At 38.7% G+C, this 25,518-nt stretch overlaps 1 protein-coding gene across 6 annotated transcripts in view; it reads left to right on the forward strand.

The window, feature by feature from the left end:
• The window catches only part of TRPM3 (transient receptor potential cation channel subfamily M member 3), a 505,408-nt gene that overhangs the window by 249,617 nt on the left and 230,273 nt on the right, over positions 1-25,518 (forward strand). For all 6 annotated transcript variants that reach the window (XM_061200350.1, XM_061200352.1, XM_061200346.1 and 3 more), the window contains exons 2-4: positions 4,971-5,050; positions 6,412-6,616; positions 22,801-23,014. In XM_061200350.1, coding sequence (XP_061056333.1) covers positions 4,971-5,050; positions 6,412-6,616; positions 22,801-23,014 — 499 coding nt within the window. The remainder of the gene's footprint in view (positions 1-4,970; positions 5,051-6,411; positions 6,617-22,800; positions 23,015-25,518) is intronic.

Raw genomic sequence — 25,518 nt, forward strand, 5'->3', positions numbered from 1 at the left:
AGAAGGATTTGCTTTCCAAAGTTGAACTTTTCAGAACTCAGAACACCTTATCACACTTTCACAAGCCTTCTCTCTGAAAATGGAAAAAGAAAAGGGGGGAGAGCCTGTCAGGACTTGTGCCAGTTAAATCCGATCTCTCCGGGGATTTGTTTTTCTTCTGGCGTCAGATTAGATGTTCAAATCAAGCAGTGTTTGAGGGCTGCGAGGGAATGTCCATGGGATTCTTAGTGAGGCTAATCCCAAAGCAGCACATTCCAAGGGGCTAATCTGCCCAAGTTCATTGCTTACTTGAAACGTCTCTTGGGGGAAGAGCCGGGCAAGTGACTTTTTTTCCAGTGGGCGGTCATAAGAGCATTATTAACGGGATGACCAGCCCCAGACGCAGCAAAATGAAAGCAACAAGAGCTGCTCGTGGGACTGCCTTTGCCACCACCCAGAGTCAATGCTCAGGTAAAATGATTTCAGCTCATTTTCTTCTTGTTCAACCTCCCAATACTGGATCTGGGGATCTAGAGGAAGACCCAGGGAATGCCAGGGAGATGTTGAGGGAAAGCAAAAGGTAAAAATGAACACAGGCATTCAGTACCTTGGGGTCTTTGGTGTTTTGTTCTGATTAGGGCAGAGTGTACCTTTTAAACCTGAGAGTCTCAAAATGAGGGATGTAAAGTTTTGCTCGTAATTTGTTCCTATAAAGTTAGTGGACTCTTTTTTTCTAATCTTGCAATTACTGGACTGGATTGGTGTCCTGTTAAGTTGCCCTGCTAAAGGGTAGATTGCAATAGCAGTTTCTGAGACTTTCTGTAGACAGATTTAGTACATACTCTATGTAAGTACTTGTAAGTCATGTTGCCCGGAGAAGGTCTTAATTCTGTAGCTAATGGGGAGTGGGTGGTAGGGAGAGTCAAAGAAGTTTGAGAGACTAATGTTTGTAGCAGAGTCTTTGTGAAAAAGAGTTGAAACCTTGTTAAATGAAACCATTTTTTTTTCTTTTTTCAGTTCCAATTATTTTGATGCTTTATTGACTGTACATTTGACTTTCAAAATTCATACGTACTTTATTCTTTGAGGGTTATTATTATACTTTTCTTGAAATGTGAATGTCCTCATTTTTGTTTTGAATAAGATGTCCTTTAATTATTAGCCTTTGAAAAACAGTTCCCTATTACACATCACACATGACTGATAATGCAGAAAGACAAGAAAGAAAATAGCCCTTCGCCAACTCAGTCATGGTGATGTGACTGTTCTGCCTTTAGAAAAGTGATTTTCTAAGAGCTGATAGACGCCACCTTTTCTAAGAGTACCTGAGCCCTCCAAAGCATATTTAGAAAGAAGAGATTTTAGGGCATGCTGTTGAAGTTTTGCGTTAGACGAGAGTTAAAGGGTCAGCTAGAAATACGGCATGTCAAAACTGTTTCATGCTTTCTAACAATAAGGATAGCCATTCTGTGCTAACTTAGTTGGGTGTTGCAACCAAGTATAAAGCTTCACACAGAGTAGTTCAAAGCCTTTGAACAAAGGAAAAGGGAACTAGTTTAGGGAACAAGTTAAATCATGATTATACATCAAATATGCCTTCTCCAAGAAAATGATTTTAAAAATCTAATATCCATCCACACTGAAGACTGAATAAAAGCACAATAAAGCAAAGCCCACAATAAAGCGTAGTAAATTATGCATGATATTTGGTAGAATTCCTAATTCATGTGCTATACGTGCACTCTTCCTGTTATGTATTATGCTTTTCTTCTCAAAAAGAGAATCCGACTCAATTATGAATGATGGAAAGATTTTTTTACATTTTCCCCCCTCCCAATTTTCTATGCCTTTGCAAGAGAAACTGTTAGTTTGCTAATAATAAGAAATAGAAACTGATCCTCAATCCCTTTGCTGACAGTGAGGTAGCTTTTCACCTTTGAGAAGGTAATTAAGTTGCTAAACTGCACACAAGTCAGATTACTTAAAGACTAACAAACAAGTTGGCAATCCATATGCAGTCATTCTTATTACACACCATCTGTGTAAACCTTCCAGGGCCTTCCAAGTTGAAACCAGGATCCATGAGTGAGAGAAATAATGGAGGTGCCCTTGAAAAGTGTAATCTATTTGTTGTGGCCCCCAGATTCTCAAGTTGGGAGTCCTGTGTGATTACATTTCTTTGGGGTAGCCGTTATAATGATCCCCCCCTTCTTTTACGTCTTTCTCGTATTCTGATGTCTGCCTAATGTCCCACCTCAATCCTTGACCCCAAGGAGAGAGGAACAGAGAGCAGAGTGTTCATTACTCCGCTTGTGGGGACTGGCAGGGGGAAGTAAGGAGGGGAAAGGTGCAGGTGTGAACTGGTTCCCAGACATGCCTCTAGAAGGCATCCCAGGCAAGCCCAGATGGCACTGCCCAGATCTAGGGTATTTAATACCAATAAAACCTAATTTGGAGAGGCAGTTGAGCAGAGTGGGTAGGAGTGTGAACTCTGGAGTCAGACTGCTCACGTTCAAACTCTGTCTTCTAATCTGCTGCATCTCTGACTCAATTTTTTCATTGGTAAAATGGACATAATAGTAGTACTTCCCTCACGGGGTTCTTGTGCGGCTCCATGGAGATAATACGTATACAGCGCAATTCCAGGTACATGATGAACCCTTAATAAAGGTTAAGCATTGTTATTACCTACTGAGTGCCTACTATGTGCCAGGTGCTTTCTCTGAATCATTTGCTTTGATTAATACAACAACTCTCCAAAGTAGCTGTGGTACCCTCATGTTATAGAAAAAGCTCAGGAAAGTTAAATAGCTTTTCTGTATACCTTGTTTGTGGCCAGCCAGGCCTTCTGAGAGCATATCATCTCCAGTGCAAAGTGAAATCAATTTAGGTAAGATCTGCTACAGCAGTTTCATAGTAATCTCATCTAAACCTTTATCTGAACTTCTAGTACCAGACCAACCTAGGACCGGTCCCTGTTCTTGAAGTGAAAACTTGGTACCTAAATAATGATAACAACTCTGTGTCAGGCATTATTTTTGTGCCCATTTTATAGATGAGGAAAACCGAAGATCAGAGAAATTATACGACTTTGTCCAAGCTGCAGAATCCCATGCACGACAACTTTTTCTAACTGCAAACGTCATTGTCTACCCATGATACTGCCATTCCTGCTTTCTCTCAATGAGTATTGATCAGCACTCCCTGAAATTCCCAGATAGTGGGCCACAAAAAAAGGGAAAGTATGCTCTCCCTTTTCTGCTCCCCAAGGTGTAGGAAAAGTTGGTTGCAGATGTCCAGTGAGGAATATTTTTACCATCTATCTGCCAAGAGATGTTATCAAAGAAAGTATTCAGTTTCTAGGAAAAATCACAGCCTATGAATAGTTTAACTTACAGGCTTTTTAAAAAGATAAAGACTGGTTATCTATGCTGCTAATAAGCTCATTTCTGCTGCAAAGATGTACCCACTCTTTTTCCTATGTATTTGAGAAGAAAAATCTTTAAGAATAGACACTGGGGCTTTTTCCATGCCCAGATGACAAATGACTGCAAATGTTAGTTTTGTGGTGTGAGGGTGCAGAGGGCCACCTGGACCCAGGGATCTCTGTGGCAGGGTGGGTGCTCCTTTTCACGTGGACAATGTATAAACACTCAGAAATTATGCAACCTGATTGTAACCATGACTGAAACAGGATGCAGGTCCTTTGTATCCCTCAAGCATCCCCCCGCGTTGCTACTTTTAAAATGTGCTTTGTCATGAATATAAGACAACTACTTCCTTCTGTACCACATGCTCGCATAGACTCCACTGTGAGAGAGGAGGCAGGTGCAATATTAAAGGGTTGAGGGCAAACCAGACCTTAGCACAACTTATACAGACATTTGGGTCCCTGGCAGAGTCAATATCAATTACAGCCAACAAGCAGGGGCTTGTAACAGTTAACACTGGTCATTGGGACAGGCCAGGTAAACAGCTTAGTTGCGCTTTGGTCCCGTATATTTTAAAAGTAGGAATTTGGTCCTGATGCTGGGTTAGAGAGAAGACGATGCCATGTAGATATAACATTACATGTTACTCTAGCAACTTCTGTTTTAAACACGCGCTTAGAGAAGGAATCTTCTGAGTAGCTTACTGGATTTCGTAGGAGGCTCCGCTACTGTTTCAAATGCTGCTAAAAAAAGGGGTTAAGGGATGAAGGATGGACACTGCTTTGGAACAAGGATGGTACAGTTTGTTGAAACTTCCTTTATCCTTCTGGGAGCCCAATCTCAGTGGCCAGGCTTCTGGGTGGACAGTCCCAACAGTGTTCATTCTAAGAAGCCATGTTTGCTGTGCTGAAAGGCATGTGGGATGCCAAAAAATGTGGTATCTTCCTTCCTTCCAAAGGCATTACCTGTGAAATTTTGGACTGTGATGAAGACATTTATCTTCCTATGTTTCCATTTCCTTTTTTCCCCTCCATATTCAAACATTGCTAATTTGGATTTTAGAAAAAACATGGTGATGGATTAGGGCTCGAATTATGTTATTTCCTCACCGTTTTTCTTTCTTTCTATAAGGAAAATCTAATGGAAGTGTCAGCCATGAAAACCGTATGCTTATTTAGATATATTTCTTCCTACCACTGAATACTTGTTAACTAAAGGGTTATAAACATCCTGCTCTATGGCTTTCATTTTCTCTGTAAATAGCATTATTTTTCTGTTCTTCAGAAGTCATTATGAACTTGTATATAGTTTCATTACTAACATTTTTTATTATGGTCATTTCCTTTAACTCTCATATTATAATGTTAAATAACCTAACCAGCAGATTCTGGTAATAATTGATTTTGTTATATGCAGTGTTTATGTGTGAAGTAACCACAATTTCAGTTCAGTTTATGAGACACTAGTCTCTTAAGTGATTATGAAATTTTGCTTTCTAGTCAAAAATACTTAAAGGTTGTGTTCACCTTTCCTCTTCTTTTTTTTTTTTTTTTCTTTCAGGCTCAGAAGTCCTGGATAGAAAGAGCGTTTTATAAAAGAGAATGTGTTCACATCATACCCAGCACCAAAGACCCCCATAGGTAAACTTGCTGTCTCTATAATGTAGCAAGAACATGAAGTAACAATTATGGGACCAAAAATATGATAGCAATCACTATCCATTGCAAGAGAACAAATGTTAAAGATCATTTTTTAATTGTTGCTGGACATCTTCGAAGCAATCTCATATATACACACCATGTAATATGCCATGCCTGCAGTTAATTGTCTGAGAGCCTGTACAAAATAAAAGCTACACCATTGGGAAGGGAATTCATCACAGTCTATAGGAATGGGATATATATATATATATATATATATATATATATATATACACATGAATGGGAGATATATATATTTAGTGTGGTTACTGGTTTTCCCTTTCTAGCATTTCATCAAAATGCTTACTTTTTACTAAAATGCTCTGTTACAGTGAAAAAGAGACTTTTAAAGGAAATACTCCTAGCAGATTGCTAATTAGACTGCAGACCTTCAGATTTCTATCCAATCACATTTTTAATATTCTACTTACCTTCCTGAAGATCAACAGTATATAAGGTGGGAAGCATTTGGGATAAAGTAACATATGAATGTCTGGAAACGCCCTTATGAAAAGGCAGTATAATGGAGTAGTTTAAAATATAGACTCTGGAATCATATAGACCAGCTGTATAACCTTGAACAAATTACCTAACCTTCAAAACTATAATATTTTACCCATAAAATGAATGTCACACTATTAGTATTTAATAAATGATAGCTCTGTATCAGTACTATTGCTAATAGTCATAACAGTGCTAGTAGTAAAGTATGAAGGACATTTTCATGGTATGAGGGGCGAATTTTGTTTTCAAATACCTTGTGAATAATTTTTTCATTGTTTCTTCAACAACACTTAAGCTGCAGATCTTCATTCTCATAATTGGATATATGACAGAGTGTCAATTGGGAAAAGACAAGTTAGGTTGTGACTCACATATGATTGAGAGTCCTTATTTAAATGTACCTGTTAAAATTCTTCCCTCAAAGCTGTTCAGTGTCCTTCGTGCAAGATTTGATAGATGGGAGGAGTGAGAAGTAGAAAAATCTACATGGTGTTCGTTCTTTTCGTTCCAATCCTGAACAGTGTGGCAGGTGTGAAAGGGGGTAGGTGCAGAAGGATGGGAGGCATGTTACAGCCTATACAGCTAGAGGAAAATGTGGAGGGGCCAGAAAAGAAAAGAAATATATGTCAAGTAAATCCCAAGTTCACCATTTGCCAGGTATGGCCACATTATGGTTTCCACCTGAAAACTGACTCTCTGGCTTGCTATGGTTTGTAGGTTTCTCCAGCAGGTTGCCTTCAGTGTGTATTACAGTTGTTGCTAATACAAGGGGTTCACTTTGACCTCTTATGTTATAGGTGTTGCTGCGGGCGTTTAATAGGTCAGCATGTCGGCCTCACTCCCAGTATCTCAGTTCTTCAGAATGAGAAAAATGAAAGTCGCCTCTCCCGAAATGACATCCAGTCTGAGAAGTGGTCCATCAGCAAGCACACTCAACTCAGCCCCACAGATGCTTTTGGGACCATTGAGTTCCAAGGAGGCGGCCATTCCAACAAAGCCATGGTAATCAGAAACCATTCAGTCACTTCTCAAATTCTGTCTCAAGTCCTGCAAAGGAATGGTGAAGAGCTGGAGATTTAGTCTTTGGGCTGAATCCCAACTTTGCCAGTTCCTGGCTGGGTGACCTGCTCTAACTGTGCTGCTCCTGTGCATCTCTGCCCTTCCTCTGTCAAATGGGGCAAAGAAAACCTTCCTCTCAGGATTTTTGAAATGATTAGTATGAGATCAGACACAGTGACTCTTGTTTTTAGTAATAATAACAAGTAGCTTTCTACAGTTATCCACTGTTCATTATTTTATTTTCTGGGTCTCATCCATTGAGACATGTTTTTCTAACTCCTTTGGTAAAAAATATCTTAACTTTAGGTCTCTGTTTCATTCTATTGGTAACTAGCATTTCTCTCAATTCAAGGTAGAAATGATCATCCCAGACTATTTCCTTCCCTGTTCTAGCAGAGATCTTGTCATCCGAATTGAGTGCTTTTTCTTCAAGCAGCTGCGTTCAATAATGTTCTCAATAGCACAGCTCCATATGAAAAGCATTTTTTTTTTTTGGAAAGGAGGCAGTAGGAAGTATACAAATTTTACTTCTAAGAGTTGTTTCTTCTAAATTTTAGCTTTCATCATGGACCTCTCCCTACTTGGCTGACAGATTTTGCCAGGAGAAAAGTCTACCATGTGTTTTTGGAAATTCTAGAAATGCTGTATTCCAACAAGCTTGCTTCTAACTGTTGAGAGAGAGTTAGTTAGTTGAGGGTGGAGCAGTTGGAGGTGACTGTTCTCAGGCATGCCACGGAGTTTTCTGAGTTTGGAGAGGAAATTTTGCTTAGAGAAGCATACTGCAAAACGCAGGAGAAGTCACTTCACACCAGTTACAGTCTAAAAATGTGCAATAAAGCCACCTCTCTTGTCTCTTTCCTCTTCTCTCCCCTTTCCCCCATCCCCCGCTTCCCACTGCAGTATTTTCTTCACCAAGAGTAGCTGACCAAGCTATTCTCACAGTTCTTCCCTAAGAAAATTAATTCTGAGCAATATACTGAAAAGGAGGATGCTATGTGCAACCCCCAGAAAGGCCTGGGGAAAACAAAGAAAGGGTTAGGTAGTCTTGACCTGGACAGAACCAAGGGAAATGGAGATTTGGTAACTTCCTCATCCACTTAACGGATGGATATGCCCACACAAGATCCTTAAGGGTTCCCAATTACAGTACAGTCCCCATTCACAGTATGAGATTGAACCATATGCAGTGTGGATGCTCTGGAACCGTGCATTAATTAAAAGTCACGAAAGTTCTCCCTATAAGAAAAGTGCTGCAGATGAAGAAGTGGTTTAGCGGTCAATAATCATTATAGAGTAGTATACCCAGTGACTTCATAGGGTGCTTGAATGATGCCTGTAAACATCATGCCACAAGCCCAGAGGCCTATGATAAACTTTTAGCCGTTATTTCCTTCATTAATATGCAGTATCTGTCAAATATAGAGCATAAATTTGGTCTTAAGTAGAGCATTCCTCCAAAGTCATCACCTAGGGAGATTCTAATTACCGTGATGCACGAGTGCACAGAACGTGTTTGGGGGACTGCTTTCAGACAATTTATAGATCATGAGAGAAAAGCACTCTGTATTTTCTTCAAATGATGTTTTTGATCAGAAGTTAATCCCGAGTACCTAAAATTCAAAAAACTTAGGGCTTTGTCACAAACGGCTTCTGCTAGTTTTTAAAAATCAGGTCTGTTCTCAGAAGATAAAGTTTTCCACCACTAAAAATTCTGAAGAATGGAGTACTAGTTTGTGAGTGAAGAATGTGGGGTTTGGATGCAGACAGTCTAAGTTTATCCCAGAACGATCATATATTTGCTGTGTGACATGAGAAACATCAATTAAATTCTCTGGGCCTCAGTAATTTATTCTGTTATCTAGGAATAATAATACTACCATTATAAATGTTAAATAGATGGCATATGTAAGTCATCTGGCACAGTGCCAGGACACATAATAGTTGTAAAATTAATTTTAACTGCTATTTGTACTACTATCATTATTATTTGCTTCAGGCTTTGAAAATTTTTTTAAATATTTTGATTAATACTCTGAAGGACATACATTTGGGTGCATATCTTGGTATATTATTTTAGAAAGTCAAATCATAATTTTTCAGTTAACCCTTTAAAATAATTCAAGAAGTTCTGATTTCTTCACCTAGTTCTTAAGCCCCGAATCTGAAGCCACATTGCTTTGTTTATAGTCTGGCCTGTCACTTACTGGTTTAAAATCTGGCCCAGTTTATTTAACTTCCCAGTGCCTCAGTTTCCTCATCTGCAAAATGAGGATAGTAATTCCTGCTTTATAGGGCTGTAGCAAGGATTAAGTGAGTCAATATATATTAAGTGCTTAGAAGAGTACCTGGTGTTAAAGCTAAATTAATGTTTGCTATGTTATTACTTCCACTAAGTGTTCACTTACTATAGTTACAGGAGAGGCTTTGCAACCAATTAAAATAAAATGCACAATCTTGAAGTCATATAGAACTGTGTCTAAACACTCACTCTCTCTGCCTAGTTAAAAAGTCTTGGTTAAACCAATTAACTTAGCTGAGCCTCAAGATTTCTTATTTATAAAATGGGCATGTTTTCCTTATGAGATGGTTACAAGGATTAGAGAGAATATAAAATCACCTGGTATACAGCTAGTGCTCAATATATTTATGAAAATCATAGTAATGGCACAGTGAAGCAGCTTCGTTTACTTCCTAGGAATCCAAAGATATGTTAACATATTTCCACAGGAGTACCAGGCTGCATAAGCTGGTGTCAGTGACGGTCACTAATTGGAGGCTACCACTGTGGACACCAGCTCATCAGTGACTGGAGACATGTGGCTTGTAAACCACCACATTACACACTTTGACTTCCGCATTGAGTCAACCTCCTGCATCCACTTACTCTAGCAAAACGGATAATGAGCTGTTACCTGGTATCCTCTCTACTTTACTCACTGTAGACTTCAACAATTAGACAGCTACTGTGGGTGTGGCATTTGTGCCTTCTATGATGGACAAAGCCAAGATTCCTTCTCATGATACAATTTTCTTCTACTTGAAATTCTTCCCCTCCTAAAAATTTCTAGTGAATTTGAAATTTTTAAGAACCCTGGAGATTGAATCTCCAAATAAATTTACTAGAACATGTGTCCTTCAAAGTATCAATCAAAATACTTTTGCAACTGTTTTCAGGGTCTGTAGCAAATAATAATGACAGTCACAATAATAATGGCAACTAAAACTTATTAAACATCTACTATGTGCCCAGCACTGTGCCAAGTACTTATCTATGTTTGTATATTTCATGTTTATGACACTAGCATTATTATTCCTGCATGACAGAATAACATACTAAGGCACAGAAAAGTTAAGTAATTTGCCCTGTGTCACACAGCTACTATATGATATGTGTATATTATGGTATTTAACGGTAGAGGAAAAACTTGAAGAGACAGCTAGATCTTTCACTCTGTTCCAGAAGAGTGAACACATAAGGACATTGAACCTTGACAGCCCTCCCCAGGTCCCACATAGCTCTGTCCAACCCAGAGCTGTCTGTTGGCAGTCAGGTTAGGCAAGGTCAACTACATGATTTGTGGAGCCCAGTATAAAATGAAAATGTAGGCCCTCAGCAGGGGTAGGGAAATCCATGCCCCTTTCCCATGACTACAGCCCCAACCCATCAATGGATTGCCATCTCCACACTGGGAGGTGCTCAGTATCCAGTGGGGGAGGCTTCCCACAAAGTTGCCCACAAAACCCACCGTGGCACTGCCAGCCCAAGGCAAAGACAGCTACATCCTTACCCTGCCCTCAAATGCTACAGACCACATGCCCGACCCTGCCCCTGCCCTTGCCTGCACCCAGGTACCAGCCAGGGATGGAGGGTAATGATGGAACACGGCCCTGTCCGCTGCCCCAGGCAGGGCTGGGGAGGGGAGGCTAGGCTGGCAGGGACACTAAAGGCAGGAGCAGGTATGAATGAAATCCCATTCTGGCGAGGCAGCAGGAGGTAGGACGTGGGACTGTAACGACGTGTAAGCCGAGGCTCCAGGCCCTCTGCACATGCTCCACTGTCCCATCAGGCTTCACTTACAAAACACGGATTCAAGGGTAAATTTGTCAAGAATTTCAAGACAGCAAGTGCAGAACATTAAACCCTGAACACTGCCCTTCTGAGAAGTGTGACTGGGCTGGTGGCACGACCATGAAGCCAGCACTGAGGTTAGGTCTCGCCTGCCCTAGGTGGTCTCAGAGCCGTCACTTCAAGGGGAAACCTTTCTTTCTGAGTCTAACCTGTCAAATGAGGACCACTTTTTCTTTTTTATTACAACCCAATATTTAACAAGTGGGAGTCCCCACTGTTCATCTAGGCACGATGAGCATTTTGTCCACTTTAGATACTTGGCCTTGAATTATTCCGATTCTCCTGTCTAGACAAAAGGGTGGAGTTATCCATAGGACAGATGACTTGTTTTATCAGGCAGGACAGTCGTTTTGTGCCAACCTGTGCCTTCTTTACCTCCTGTTCTCTCCAACAAACCGACATGCAGTTCATCAAAGGGAAAAATCAGCAACTACTGTCTGTTAAAGAGTGCCAGTCTTTAGATGGGGAAGCCATGGTTAAATATTCACCAAGATTGAAGTGAAACAGGTCAACTAACTTAATATGTCTTTGGTCCCCTTCTCCTGACAAGAATATTTGAAAGTTGAAATGATTTTTAACAAAGTGGTCAAAAAATTCTAAAGGGCAGATTAACTTTGACCTTCATTAATTTTTAAAAAAATAAGATATAACATTAACTTTTCCCCTCAAGACAGCCCAAAATAAAGCACTTGGGTCTTCAGAATGCCGATGTGGTCTGGACACAATTTGAGGCAGAATCTGCCATAGTTTGATAGAAGATACAGTGGGAGAAAAGGGACTCATTATTAAAATGTGGTGGGCTATGTGAGAACCATATCTCACATATGTATCTCTGTTACCACATAGACAGTACAGCATGATGTCACAGGACTTTGATCACCAAAGACCCTTGAGGGATCAGTGCAATGGTTCTCTACTTGGAGGCTCACAATAACTTGTGGGGCTACTACCAATGCCCATGCCCAGGAATCATTCCCAGAGAGTCTCCTTCATTGGTCTGATATAGAACCTGGGCATTCAAAGTGTTTTATTTATTTATTTAATTTATTTATTTTTGGCTGCATTGGGTCTTTGTTGTTGTGCACGGGCTTTCTCTAGTTGCAGTGAGCAGGGGCTACTGTTCTTCGCGGTGCACGGGCTTCTCATTGCGGTGGCTTCTCTTGTTGCAGAGCACGGGCTCTAGGTGTACAGGCTTCAGTAGTTGTGGCGTGCGGGCTCAGTAGTTGTGGCTCACAGGCTCTAGAGCACAGGCTCAGTAGTTGTGGCTTGCAGGCTCTAGAGCGCAGGCTCAGTAGTTGTGGTGCACGGGCTTAGTTGCTGCGCGGCATGTGGGATCTTCCCAGACCAGGGATCAAACCTGTGTCCCGTGCACTGGCAGGCAGATTCTTAACCACTGAGCCACCAGGGAAGTCCCCAACGTGTTTTAAAAGTTAGCCCGGTTAATCTACTGTTCAGCCAGGCTTAAGAAATACTGAATAATCCCAATCTGTCTACCTATTTTATAGATGAGGCAACTCGAGCCCAGAGAGGTTAAATTATTTTCTGAGAGTCACCCAATTATTTGACAAAGATAGTTCTCAAACTCAGGATCCTTAGCACTCTCCATCAGTTCTGTTTCTTCTCTGTCATGTATTCCTGGTGCAGCCTATAATAGATGTTTTGAAAGGAAGCTAATTACTATTATGTTTCTAACTCTTTATAAGGGTTTTGAAAACTTTCTAATAGAATTATAAAATCACTAGTATTTGATGAGGTTAATTACACTCAAAAGCTGTGAGCAGGAAGAGCTCTTTGTAAAATTACATCCTAGGTTAATGGAGCCATTTTCTGAGCCCCTCCCAGGACTCTGTGGTATTCTGTCCTCAATTCTCAGACTTGACAAACCCCAGTGAAATAGCAGTGAAACCAGTGTCTCTCACGCTTTACAGAGAAAGAAGTTGTGACACAGAATGAAGACATTCAGAGCTGACAGTAAGTGAAGGATTCTCGTTCCTCTCTCTTCTCTATACCAAGCCACATCTTACCAAAAAATTCATGGCCCCCAAATCCATTCCTGGGCTGTTAAACAACCTGGCAGTTCATGCAGATGCCTCATAAAAACCAGAACATGAGGACCAAGGAAGAAGGTGCTGAGATACTAAAGCTCTGGTTTAGGCATTTTCTTACTAGACTGGGTTCCAGGGAACTTTTTAAAACTGACTGAGAGAGCAATACCAAAATGGCCCAACATCAGACATTGTTGGGTCCTTTCTCAAAGACTCTTCTTTATCTGGGGCTGAGTCTATTAAATTATTTAGAAAAGGAAGCAGTGCTGGACTTAATTAGACGGACTCTTATTTGCTTACTAATCATCTCTTCCAGTTAATGCTGAGCTGACTTATAGAGCAGGTAAGTATAACCTAATTAAGGACTTGTATTTAAACTTCTCAAGTCACCCACATAATTCTCTTTGGGTTTTCCCTTGCTGTTTACTCAGCTTATTAGATCAGGTTGAGCCCCTTATTACAGTTTTTGTATAATTTAGAGAATTATTCCTGTGCTTCATTTTCACACTTAGAGCTGTAACTGTTGAGTCAGCCAGGATGCAAGCCTTCTTCTCTGCGCATTACCAGAGAGTGTGTGAGAGGGAGTAGGTAAAACTGAGGAGATACTCAGGGGGGTGCGGAGGCTGTCAGCTGCTTGACATCTACAACCTTATACTCTTAAAATGCTTTAGGATTAAATCTGATTTTTAAAAAATTATCTTTCTTTGCATTTTGCTGATTTGATCTGGGAATCGTTGACTGACATGCACAAAATACATTAAATAAATCCCAGTTCACAAAACAAAATAGCTAATCACTGGACTATAGCTAACTAAGAAGCTTTATATAGCATGGTATGGTTTTTGAGGGGTTTTGTAATTGCTCTGTTGCTTTCCAGTTTCCACTTTGAAATCTCTAGACCATTAGACTGGCAGTACCTTTGGAAAACCTTTCTGAAGCTGGGAGTAAAACTAGAATGTATCAATATCACTTAAACTTCTGATCTCAATCGTAGACCTATAGAGAAGGAAGAACCGACATTCCTCAAGAGACTCATCTTGTTCTAGAAAATTTTATACAAAAGCAATTCTGGCAGAAAATTCATAGAGTACCCCTGCAACTAGGTGATATGCTCAGTGAAGTTTTATATTATTTCTAAACCTTTAGCTTTGGCTTATCAGCATCCATCACCTGGAAGCACCTGTTATCTAACATTGAAGAATCACAAAAACAATATGGAATAAATTACAATGGCATTTTCACTCCCAAAGTTTTGTGGGTCATCAAACTAGGAATCCAATAACAGTGACACCTTACATTTACCTTCCACATATTTTCTTTCTAGGGAACTTTTGCATACATTAAACCACCATAAGCATTAAACATTTGGTGCAAAACCAAAGGCTCCATGGACTTGGAAAGCTGATATCAGCAAAGTGGTCTCAGCAGTCTGATGCAACATATTCTCCTTGGCCACAACTTTAATTAAAAATACTCATTTAAAATGGGGCTACAGAGAATTAGAAAATGAAATGATGCTTGTCACAGATCTCAACAGAAAGGAAAATGGGACAAATTCCCACTACAGGCTCGGAAGAAAGGCATTGAAAATACTGTTAAAATAGATTTAGCTGTAGTAGTTCCATTACTCAGAAAAAGTACTACTGAAATATACCAATTGGTTATTTCCCCAAATTAAAGATGGCTTCGCAGTGAGAGAAAGATTTGTCATTTATCATTTCCTAGAGTATAACCAGATTTGTTGTTCTGTAAATATCTTCCCTTTTCATTTAAAAAGCTGGGCAAAATGATGTGAGTAAAAATTTAGGGCTGAAAAGGTGACATTAATTATCAGAGACAAATTGCTCCACAGCAAGTCAAGATCAGAATACCAAAGGAAGATTATTATTATTTTTAATTAAACAACCCCGGCCTGTTCTAAGTAGTGACGGCTGCTTCTCCACTTTCCAGCCTTCACCCGCCCTGGGTGTTGTAAGGGGAAGGATACTGTCTGGTTTGTGACACCTCTGTACCAGTTTAATGCAGTGAGGCCATAGTAAAGTTGAATTCTGCTTTGACAAGTGAATAGTAACATTTCTAATGATGAAGCAGGTTAGAGTGGCTTTAGAAAAAACTGCAGTGAAATCACCTGCTAAACAAAAATAAATTTAGCAACTGGAAAAAGCAAAAACTCAAGAGTTTTAGTTACCAAAGCCCTCTGCCATTCGAACAAAAGAAAAGCTCTAGTTTGCTATTATAGTCTCACTTGCAAAATTTCATTTGTAAGTTTGTGGTTTGGAATTCAAAGTACGTGTTTTTGTGAAAATCGTGCTTGTATGCATTGGCCTCCAGAGCACCTAGGAATAGATCAAATAGTACAATTTCAAGTAGAGCTAACTTCTGTTTTATACAGTACATTCTTTAGATGCTCTTCTGAATCTCATTAGCTCATCACACAGGCTTTCTGCTGCCAGGCAGGGGCACTAATGATGGCAGTGCAGGCATGGGTAAGTCATTTGAGCTCAATTTATTTCTAGAAATTAAAATTAGGGAGCTAAGGGCATGAGGGAGAAGGATAGGATAGGTAGCCAGACAGAGGTAGCATTTTCCCTCTGGACAGGTACTTTTTATAACTTGCACCAGTCACTCCTCAGATAGCTCAGAGTTGAGAGACAAAGGGCTACTTTGAAGGGGACATTAAAGAGCTGACGGCAAGTTATCTGGACTCTGTTGTATGCAGAGGTCATTTATAACGTGAGTGCTCATAACTCTTATCCAATTTACATATACTGATTTTTCTGCCATTCGAGGCATTTCCCAGAATTTAATCTTTAGTGTTCTGTGTGGGGGGTCAGGATCACCCTTATTTCACAAGAGAGGGTCTCAAACTGATCTAAATGACTTACAGTGCCAGTACTGTATCTGATGCTAGAGTGTGATGCCACACATGATTGGGAAACCTGTAAATAGGAGCACACATCACCACATCAGAGTACTGCCCAGGTAACAAAATTTAATATACACATTAGGAAGATTTCTTGTTATTTGTAAGGTGGTCCCTTGGCAATTAATGAGCTCACAAGTGGACAGTCAAAATTGCTTATCTTGACAACCAAAATAGCTCCTAATTTCAAATCACATTGACCTTTGAGCAGGAATGGATTAATTGCTCTGGGTACAACCATTTATGACCTTGAAGCTGCTGATTAGGCACCTGAGTTAACTGTTATATTACAAGCACCGGGAGAATTACTGAATAACCTGATTTTTATGGGTATAAGAATATAATTTAAAAATTGAAATCTCCAGGTAATCATAAAGTATCATTTTATCCCTTAGTTTTAATTATCCTCTTATCCCTAAACTGTTTCCTTGAGCTGCTAAACAATAACATACAAAAAGTAACAAATCGATTTCATTTAAATGCTTCCTTTTTTAAAAAATCTTTTATTCTCCAAGGGAAGGAAAAAATAAATCTAAAATAATGGCCAACATTAAAGGAACAGGGACACCCAGTATTTATGTTATTTATCAGTTTCTGGATAATCAGGGATGGGCTGTCATTAATCATGTGTTCCTTTGTATAAGAATTAGTCCTGGTGAAAAAGAATTAGGTAGTTGAAATTGAGTAGCTTATCAGTGGCTGCACTTTCCTACTTCTCATGGCCTGAGTAATTTTCCAGTGTTTCCTCCATTCTTCTCTTTGATTTTCATGTAAAATATTGAGTGTTCTTTCTTCCCTTGGGCCCAGTGATAAACGCTAGACACGCCACTTAGAATCTTTGGTCTGGGGAAGAGTTGTAATCCTTGCTACTCCTGTGGTCCCTGGGGAGCTAGTTAGAAGTGCAAAACCTCAAGTCCCACCTCATACCTACTGAGTCAGAACCTGCATTTCTGAGGTCCCCTGGGTGAGTTTTGCATGTTAAAGTTTGAGAAGCACAGCTCAACCTAGAGTTCCCAGTGTAACAGTAGCTTTAATAATGGGTTAGGTGAGTGGTTAATTACTAGATAACTAATTCTGACTCCCAGTCACTCACCTTCCCTGGGTCTCAGTGTCCTCATCTGTAAAGCAGAAGAACTGAAATAGAGTATTTCTAGTTCCCATGATTGCTAAGATATTTCTAAACTCCCTTTTATTTCTAAGATTGTAACTACATCATAGCCAGTACTGAAAGGCTTATCCAAAATCGTAGGTCAGACCAAACATGATCCCTCCACTCAAAGGTCTTGCAAATGGGGAGATAAAACTGACACATACAAGAAACAACCGGAAAAAAATATATATTAGACTGGGTTTGACTGAGAGTTATATTGAGTCAACATGAGCTTGCATTCCAAGGAGCAGTCAGTAAGAGCCTTTGAAAGACAAGAATGATTTATGTAGATGAAAGGGGAGGGACTGGGTTTTCTAGGACTTGGGGAATAACATTAGCCAAATACAGAGAGAAGTGGGGAAACGCCTCTTAAATAAGTAGGGTAAGGCCAAATTGTGGGGACCATGACAGGCCAGAATGGGAGTTTATGTATGATGTAACTATTTGAATTGAGAAATAATAGGATCAAAAAGGAATTGGGGAAAGAAATCTGCCTGTTGGTGTCTCATTGAGAACACAGGGTTAGAGGAGCCAGTAGGACTGTTGCCACAACCCAAAATGACATCCTAGTAAAGAGCATTCTTATTTATTCTTAAAATAGCAACTGAAGCAATAGAAGGAAAGGCCTGGATGAGAGCACCATTTGAGAAATGGATCGTTAGGACTCGCAGACTGCTTGGTTGTAAGTGAAGGAAAAGGAAAAGTAAGGAGAGAGGAGGCATTTATGTTTTTGAGGTCAAGAGCAAGGACCTGGAGTCAGACAGACCTGGGGTGTGAATCCTGTCATCACCACTTAATAGCTGTTGAACTTACTGTTCTTTCCTGTCCCCCGTAAATGTGGATGCCACCAACCTCGTAATTGGGAGGAGTCCATGAAATGATGCATGTAAAGCACACAGTACGTATGTACCTGGAACACAAGGGATTTGATTGTAGGTTTGGGGTTTTTTCTCAGTAGTTAAGAAATTGAGAGTAGAGAGAAATATGCATGGAGAGCCTATGAGCAACATGACCTTACACAGGCCAGACACTGAATACCTCTGTTTCTTCCTCTGTAAGACAGAGAACCAGGGACAAGGTGATCTAAGGTAATTCATTCATTCCCCCCCTGGAGCACTTATTAACTGAGTAAGAAGTGTTTCGTGATCACCAGCAAGCTTTTCTTCGTCTCCTAGCTAGGAAAAAGATAAAGCTAGTTCAAAAGGAATTTTAACATATTCACTAGATTCGTTAGTCACTTTCCAGTGAACTGCTCACATGATCAGTAAATTGGGTTCCTTATTGGTAAGTTGTAACTTCAGAAGCCCCAAAGGGAATTATTTACCAAGTGAGACTTATTCCTAAAAATGCATTAGGATTATCATTACTAATTACTATAAATAATTGAACTCCATAATATGTTATTTTTTAATATTATTTATTTATTTATTTATTTATTTAATTTTATTTTGGCTGTGCCAGGTCTTAGTTGCGACGTGTGCAATATCTTCATTGCTGGCACGTGGGATCTTTAGTTGCGGCATGTGGGCTTCTTAGTTGTGGCATGTGAACTCTTAGTTGCAGCATGCATGTGGGATCTAGTTCCCCGACCAGGGATTGAACCCAAGCCCCCTGCATTGGGAGCGTGGAGTCTTACCCACCAGATCACAGGAAAGTCCCCATAATATGTTATTTAGCTAGGTTACACATACTAAAATTATTACACAATCTCTGTAGTGATTTAGTATGATTGCCATATCTCTTCACATTGAGTTAATTAATAATGTATGTGTGTCTGTTCCCAGACACTACCTGTGGCTCAGAATCTCACATTATTTACCTGGCTAAATGAAACGTGCAGGTGGGGTTGCTCAATGAGGCATCTTGAGGTTCCAAAAGCCATAATCACACTACTTTTCTTGTTTTTCAAAATATTTTACTGTTCCCAAGTAAGCCTTCTCTAATCATTGCGACTACAGCTTTACAGTTCTTCAGAAATTTTAGGAACTACTATCTAGGCTTGCAAGGGGCACATAATTTTAGAAGGATTTTTATACTTTAGATGTTTTTCTATATTTAGAAATGTAATTTATATCTCACCTTAGAAGAATATGGATTCTTATTTAGTTGGGGTTTTTTGAAGGAATAAGAAAGTGATACTGAAATAAAGTTATTGAATAACTTGAGAAGCAGTTTCTTAGCCTCTCCCACAATGAACGTTCTTGGTTTGTATAGTTTGGAAGCCTTGTGAGTCTCAGTGCTAGTTTATTTTACTAAATATCCCTTTCTAGAATTATTCAAAATGGTATAAATTTAATCTAGTAAAGCTACCAAATTTTAACATAAATTTAGCATAAATTCAGTGTACAGGCACAGAAAACATTTTATTCTTTTATTTTATAGTGTTCATTATATAGATAGCTTTCTTATAAAGTCACTCAATGAGATAATAAATATAACAATAGATAATTTTAAAAGCTTTTATTTAAGAAACCCTTGTGTTTGCTTCCACCACTGCAGTACCCTCTCTCCAGCCCCAAGGCTCCTTGCATGACACAAAAGCGCATGTTGTTGTTGAAGATTTCTGCTGATAGATATCTGAAAGTTCTTGCCCTCTACATGAGAGTTTGTGTACAAAATATGCAGTTTCCCACATTATAAACTCTAGTTAAATTCTATTGATATAAGTGATATAATTCTTTTTTTTAACATCTTTATTGGAGTATAATTGCTTTACAATGTTGTGTTAGTTTCTGCTGTATAACCAAGTGAATCAGCTATATGTATACAGATATCCCCATATCCCCTCCCTCTTGCGCCTCCCTCCCACCCTCCATATCCCACCCCTCTAGGTAGTCACAAAGCACCGAGCTGATCTCCCTGTGCTATGCAACTGCTTCCCACTAGCTATTATATCACTTATTTTATACACTACCAAATGTAAAATAAGTGTTATAATTCTTTTGATATAATGTACTTAGCTAAAATTGCCAACCTTTACTGTTTCCATTCTGGAATTGATTTTTGCTGAGTAGATTAAATCAATATAGAACCAGCTTGTTAGATTCTAACACTTCTTTGGATTTCTAGTATATGTATATGGGAAACTTTAGCTCTTTTGTATTTCTTGATTATGCAGCTTAATTTATCAAGCTACTTTCATATTTTGTATGTTTGTGCCTCACATTTCTGCTAAATATATTTAAAATATACTTTAACAAAAGAATTGACATATAATTTTTAAGGTTTTTGCAACAGTGGGGTCTCCCCGATCCAAAAAATATTACAATAAATTGTCATCTCCTGCATAACCTTTTTTATTTATACATCCAAAAGCATATGTTTGTATGATTACATGCAAGTCTGTTCTTTTTGTGGTTATGCAACTTCAACATTAATACTTCACAAATTCCAGATTAAAACTTTTCTCTCCCACACAATATATAGACTTTAGAATGCTTTGACTCTAATTACTACTCCCGAATTTATATGCTATATTATCCAGTGCTTTAGTTCTATCCCTTTCCACCATATATTAGACACTATTATCATTTTATATTTTACAACCAGTGCTTTTTAAGATTTACCCTGTATGTGCTAATATCTTTGTTTACCATTCTTTCTTGTATCTCAGATCATCCATCTGGGATCATGTAACTTCTGCCTGCTACATATATCTTAAAATTTCCTTCAGTGAAGTCTGCTAGAAGTAAATTCTCAGTTTTGGTAGTCTAAAAATGTCTATAATATGCTCTCATTTTGGAAAGATATTTTTGCTGAATTCTACACTGACAGATAATTTCTCTTTGCAAATCGAAGACACTGTTCTGGCATCCATTGTTGCTGTTGAAAGTAAGCCATCAGTCTAATGACTGTTTCTTTGTAGGTAATCTGCCTTTTTTTCTAGCTCCTTTTGAAGGCTTTTCCCCCTACCCTTTGGTGTTCTCTATGAGGTATCTGTGCGTAGGGTTTCTTTTTATTTGTCTTGCTTGGGATTCATTGAGCTTCTTGAATCTGAGAATTAGTACCTTTTAGTAATTCTGAGAAATTCCCAACCAATATCTCTTCAAGTATTGCCTCTTCCACATTATCTCTTCTATTTCTATCTAGAATTCTGATTACGTCCTCTAAAATTCTCAAATTTTCTTCTATGTTTTCAATTCCTCTATTTTTCTAGGCTGCATCTGGCTTATTCTCTGGATCTGTAGTTAACATGTCTGATCTGTAGTTTCATTTATCCCCTGTATTTTTTATTTAAATTGTTATATTTTAATTTCTAGAAGTTCTGTTTTTTACTGTTTTTCAAATGTATGTGATCATTTTTTATAATCACTTGTTCTTTATTCATATGTTCAATTTTCTCATTTATGTTTTTTGACATATTAAATGTAGGTATTTTATATTCTCTGTCTGAGCATTTCAGTATCTTTGAGCATCTTATTCTGCTACCCATTGTGTCTTTTGGTTCTCATTCATGTTGCTTTACTTCCTTTTGTAATTTGTGATTTTATTTTTTTACAATGAAATGCTTATTTTCCCATGGGAATTATTTGAGACCTGGATTGATGATGTATTCCTCCACAGAGAATTTGCATTTGCTTCTGACAGTTATCTGGAGCCATTACCCCACCAGAACCATCTTATATTAAATACTCTGATGTTTCTCAAACCACACTGAGAGTGTGAATGTGGACCAGAACCTGTATGAGGACCCACTTTTGTTTATAAATAACCAGAGGAGAATTTTTTTTTTCCCATCTGCTGAGAATCAAGGTTGAGGCAGGCAAGTTTCCTTGCTCTATTCTTCTGACCATCAGCCTTATTTATTTTTCTTCCTTACACTTGAGAGTGGAGCCCTTTGAAGTATCCCAGCTTTATGTGGGGTCTCTCCTTAGGCACTTAGGCACCCCCATACTGCATTAAGCTACCAAAGCAGCTGCTCGTGGTCTTCCAGGATTCAGGAGAAAGCCTCAAGGCCAAAGCTTGCTTTGGTATTTCCTTACCTCCTGAGATTCCAGCTTCCACTTTGTTTAGGTATCTGAATATTCTCTCTTTTCATGCCAACTCAGCAATACATTTCAAAAGGCTTTCAAGTGCATTTGCCCAGTATTCCAGTTGTTTCCAGCTAGAAATGAAATGTTTATATAATTAAAGACCTAAATGAGTATGTGTGTATATATATATATATATATATAGTTATATAGATGTTTATCATTATATGTATTTATAACATTTTATTTATATATACTTATCATAACTTTATTTCCAGTTGCATCTGGTAATACCTTGATATCTGCTATGCACTTCAATTTTTTTCAACTATTCTACAAAAATAGTTGGAATGACTTTTGTCACTTTTCTTTGAAAGATAAAGAAAACATTTAGTATGCAGGTATTTTTAGATTTAAATAAATATAATCAGCTGTTACCATATTTTAAAATTCTTGTTACATTATGTAGAACTGTAGAATTTTCAAAACCTCTCAAAATAATAGAGTCACAGAAGCAGTCATATCTAGGTCCAGTTGGTATAGAGGGATTATTGATATTGAAAATGTTAGCAACATTTGAACTGTTGCACAAATTTTAAGGTTGGTAAAATATAAATACGATTTCCTTTGAGCAAAGAACCCATCCCAGGGAAAGTTGTGTTTACACTGCATTTTAGAAAGTTAAATAATTTAAAAATTTGTAGTCATTCAGAATTTCAAGAAAACCTTTTAAAATGGTGAATCCCTTTGTCTAGAAGGCTCTTTTGGTAAAGCAATTGATTTGCCCCTTTTAAAAAATCTAGTTTTTATAAGACGTTTTCTTCAAGTAACTATACATATTATTGCAATCAGTAAAGATAAGCAGTCAGCCCTGCCCTGTCTCCCTAATCAATGGTCGTCCTTCTTCTAGTACGTACGAGTATCTTTCGATACAAAACCTGATCTCCTCCTACACCTGATGACCAAGGAATGGCAGTTGGAGCTTCCCAAGCTTCTCATCTCAGTTCATGGGGGCCTACAGAACTTTGAACTCCAGCCAAAACTCAAGCAAGTCTTTGGGAAAGGTCTCATCAAAGCAGCCATGACAACTGGAGCATGGATATTCACTGGAGGTGTTAACACAGGTAATCGGAAGTGGGACAGAGAAGGACAACATAAGGCCACGAGAATGTTGTGACTAAGATCATTTTCCCCTGAGGTTCAATATATTTACATTCCCCCACCTCATCCCCTACACCTGTGTGTCCACACCTGCTGGTTATTGCTCCTTTCACTGAGTCTCTCTCCTTCCTCTACCTAAATGATAACTGTACTGTCATTTCTCAACCAAGAAGAATTATTTACACTTAAGAAACAGATTGGGATATTTAATACTTGACTCTACAGAATTTATAAACATGACTAATGGAATTTCACAGGATATTTTCAATACCTCAAGTTGCCAAATAGGCATCCAGTAATTTTTTAAAGAATAACTTTTGCTCTAAATTGGAGACTCTGTTCTTTAAGTGATTTTAAGTTTGATGCAAATAGCTTTAGATTTTGCAGAATGCCCTTTCCATCTGGGGTGACAGCAAAGTCTGGAGTAATATGTGTTTATTATTTAAAGTATTTCATTGAATCAACTCTGCACCAACAGAAGACACACTCCACTCTGAACTCCAAGCGGTCTTTTGTACCTGCCAAATGAGTTTCTATATTGTGATCCAGGCAAGCTGTCAAATCAATTCTTACAAACCCACTTAGAGTTAAGTGCTTATCTGCAGAACATTATGAATGTGCAGCAGATAATGGAATGGATGCTGTAAATGTTGTGATATATCTCCCCAGCCTGAGTCAGAAGTGCCAATTGGAAGAGACAGGTAATGCTGCAGTAAATTAATTCAGACTTGTTTCAAGACTCAAAGTCTGCGCATGTGGACACGTTTGAAGTTAGTGGGACATGCTGAACATAACCCTGGACCAACTAGTTTTAAATAAAATGTTATCTCAATGTTGTTTATTCATTTGTTTGTAGTTTAGGTGATGTTTGAGTGAGACCTGCACTCAGAATTCTCCTCCATACCTAGAAGTTGGGAACATTCAGCTCACAACAATGTAGGTTCATTTACACAGCGAAATCTGCATATTGCCCGTGCCCGTCGTTGTCATGTGAAACCCTGACTCAGTCTGTGTAGTGACATGATCTTAGAATGACCTGCTCAGCCGGCTCTTTACTGTTTACTTTGTGGCGATCAAATATCTACAGAGCAGTTTTCTTCCGTGGCTGTTCAGGCTTTAAGCTCCAACTTTCACTCACAGTTTAACAGGCATCATTTGCCTATAATTATTCAGTCTTTTGCTTTCCTGGCATAACCTGCATCTCCTGTGGAGATCAACTCAAAGGTTTCTAAAAGAAATGCTTACCAGTCTTCTGTTTGGGGGAACTTGGAACATTGTTTATTGTTTTTCTTCTTTTGTGAAATGCATCCAATATCAGAAGAAGAATTAACAGCGTAAGTGTTGTAAACCAAAGAGTTCACCTCTGCCTCTCTCCAGGCATAGTGTTCAATCCAACACTCAAAGTGAGGTTTTTTGAGTGTTCGATTGAACGCTCAGCTTGGGTAAAAGGTGAAGGTGGAATTGTGGCAGATGGAGGGAGGGGCTACCATGAAGTTAACCTTCTTGTCCAGGACTGGACCCCAAATGAGTTTTGCATATAAATAGGAAAAAACTTAACACTAATATTCACACCTTTACTCTTGTATTTGGTTTTCTTTATCAGTACTTTCTCTTAGAAGATCCATAGATGAGTTAGTAAGTGAAATTGATATTCTTGCCAACGCTCCCAGCACAGCTCAGCATGGATTAGTGGCTATTTACACTACTCTGTTGTTTGATTTCTTTTAAAGGAGGCTCTTTCTGTTTGATCTTATGAATATTTCAGAATTGAGTTGTTCACACATGTCTGTTGTCTCCTGTGATTAAATTGCCTGGTGTGTTTTGTGTGCTTAGTTAGTTCAGTGCCCAGTTCCTGAGCCCTCACTCTGTGCTGGCACCTGAAGAGAGTGAGCCGCTGATCTCCAGCCTTCCCCTCAGTGAGTTTACTCTGAGCAGAGACATCCTCACATGTGATTATGAGCCAAAGAAGAATATGTTCAGTGACATATTGAACTATTCAAAATATACAAACTGCAACCCTGTTCAAATGGAGAAGAAATCAAATCCAACTCAGCTTTCATATAGGAGATGGAACTAGGTGTGAGTTTCTCCTTGAAGAATGGGTGGAATTTTCCTTAAAGTATAAATGGAAACATCTTTTCTTAGAGAATGTATTTTATATCTTCTATAAAAATGATCACTTGAGAGAGAAGTTACAAGATTAGAAATTATATCTTCTTTAAATGGTTTATTAAAAGATAAAAGGTAGTTCCCTACCATCTTGTAAACTGAATTTTCTCACTCTTAACTATGGTGAGGAAAGGCGTGGTGATGGGAAGGCCACTATGACAGAAGAGGAAAATAATTAGAATGATGTCTAAAAAGGTGTATTTATGTATTTTTAACATAAATTTTCCACAGAATATGTCACCATTTTCTTTACAAGCAGGGTCTCCACATTATGTGTCCATAAATAAGAAGGTGAAAT

This window comes from Eubalaena glacialis, chromosome 9, assembly GCF_028564815.1.
Source record: "Eubalaena glacialis isolate mEubGla1 chromosome 9, mEubGla1.1.hap2.+ XY, whole genome shotgun sequence".
Classification (NCBI taxonomy): domain Eukaryota; kingdom Metazoa; phylum Chordata; class Mammalia; order Artiodactyla; family Balaenidae; genus Eubalaena; species Eubalaena glacialis.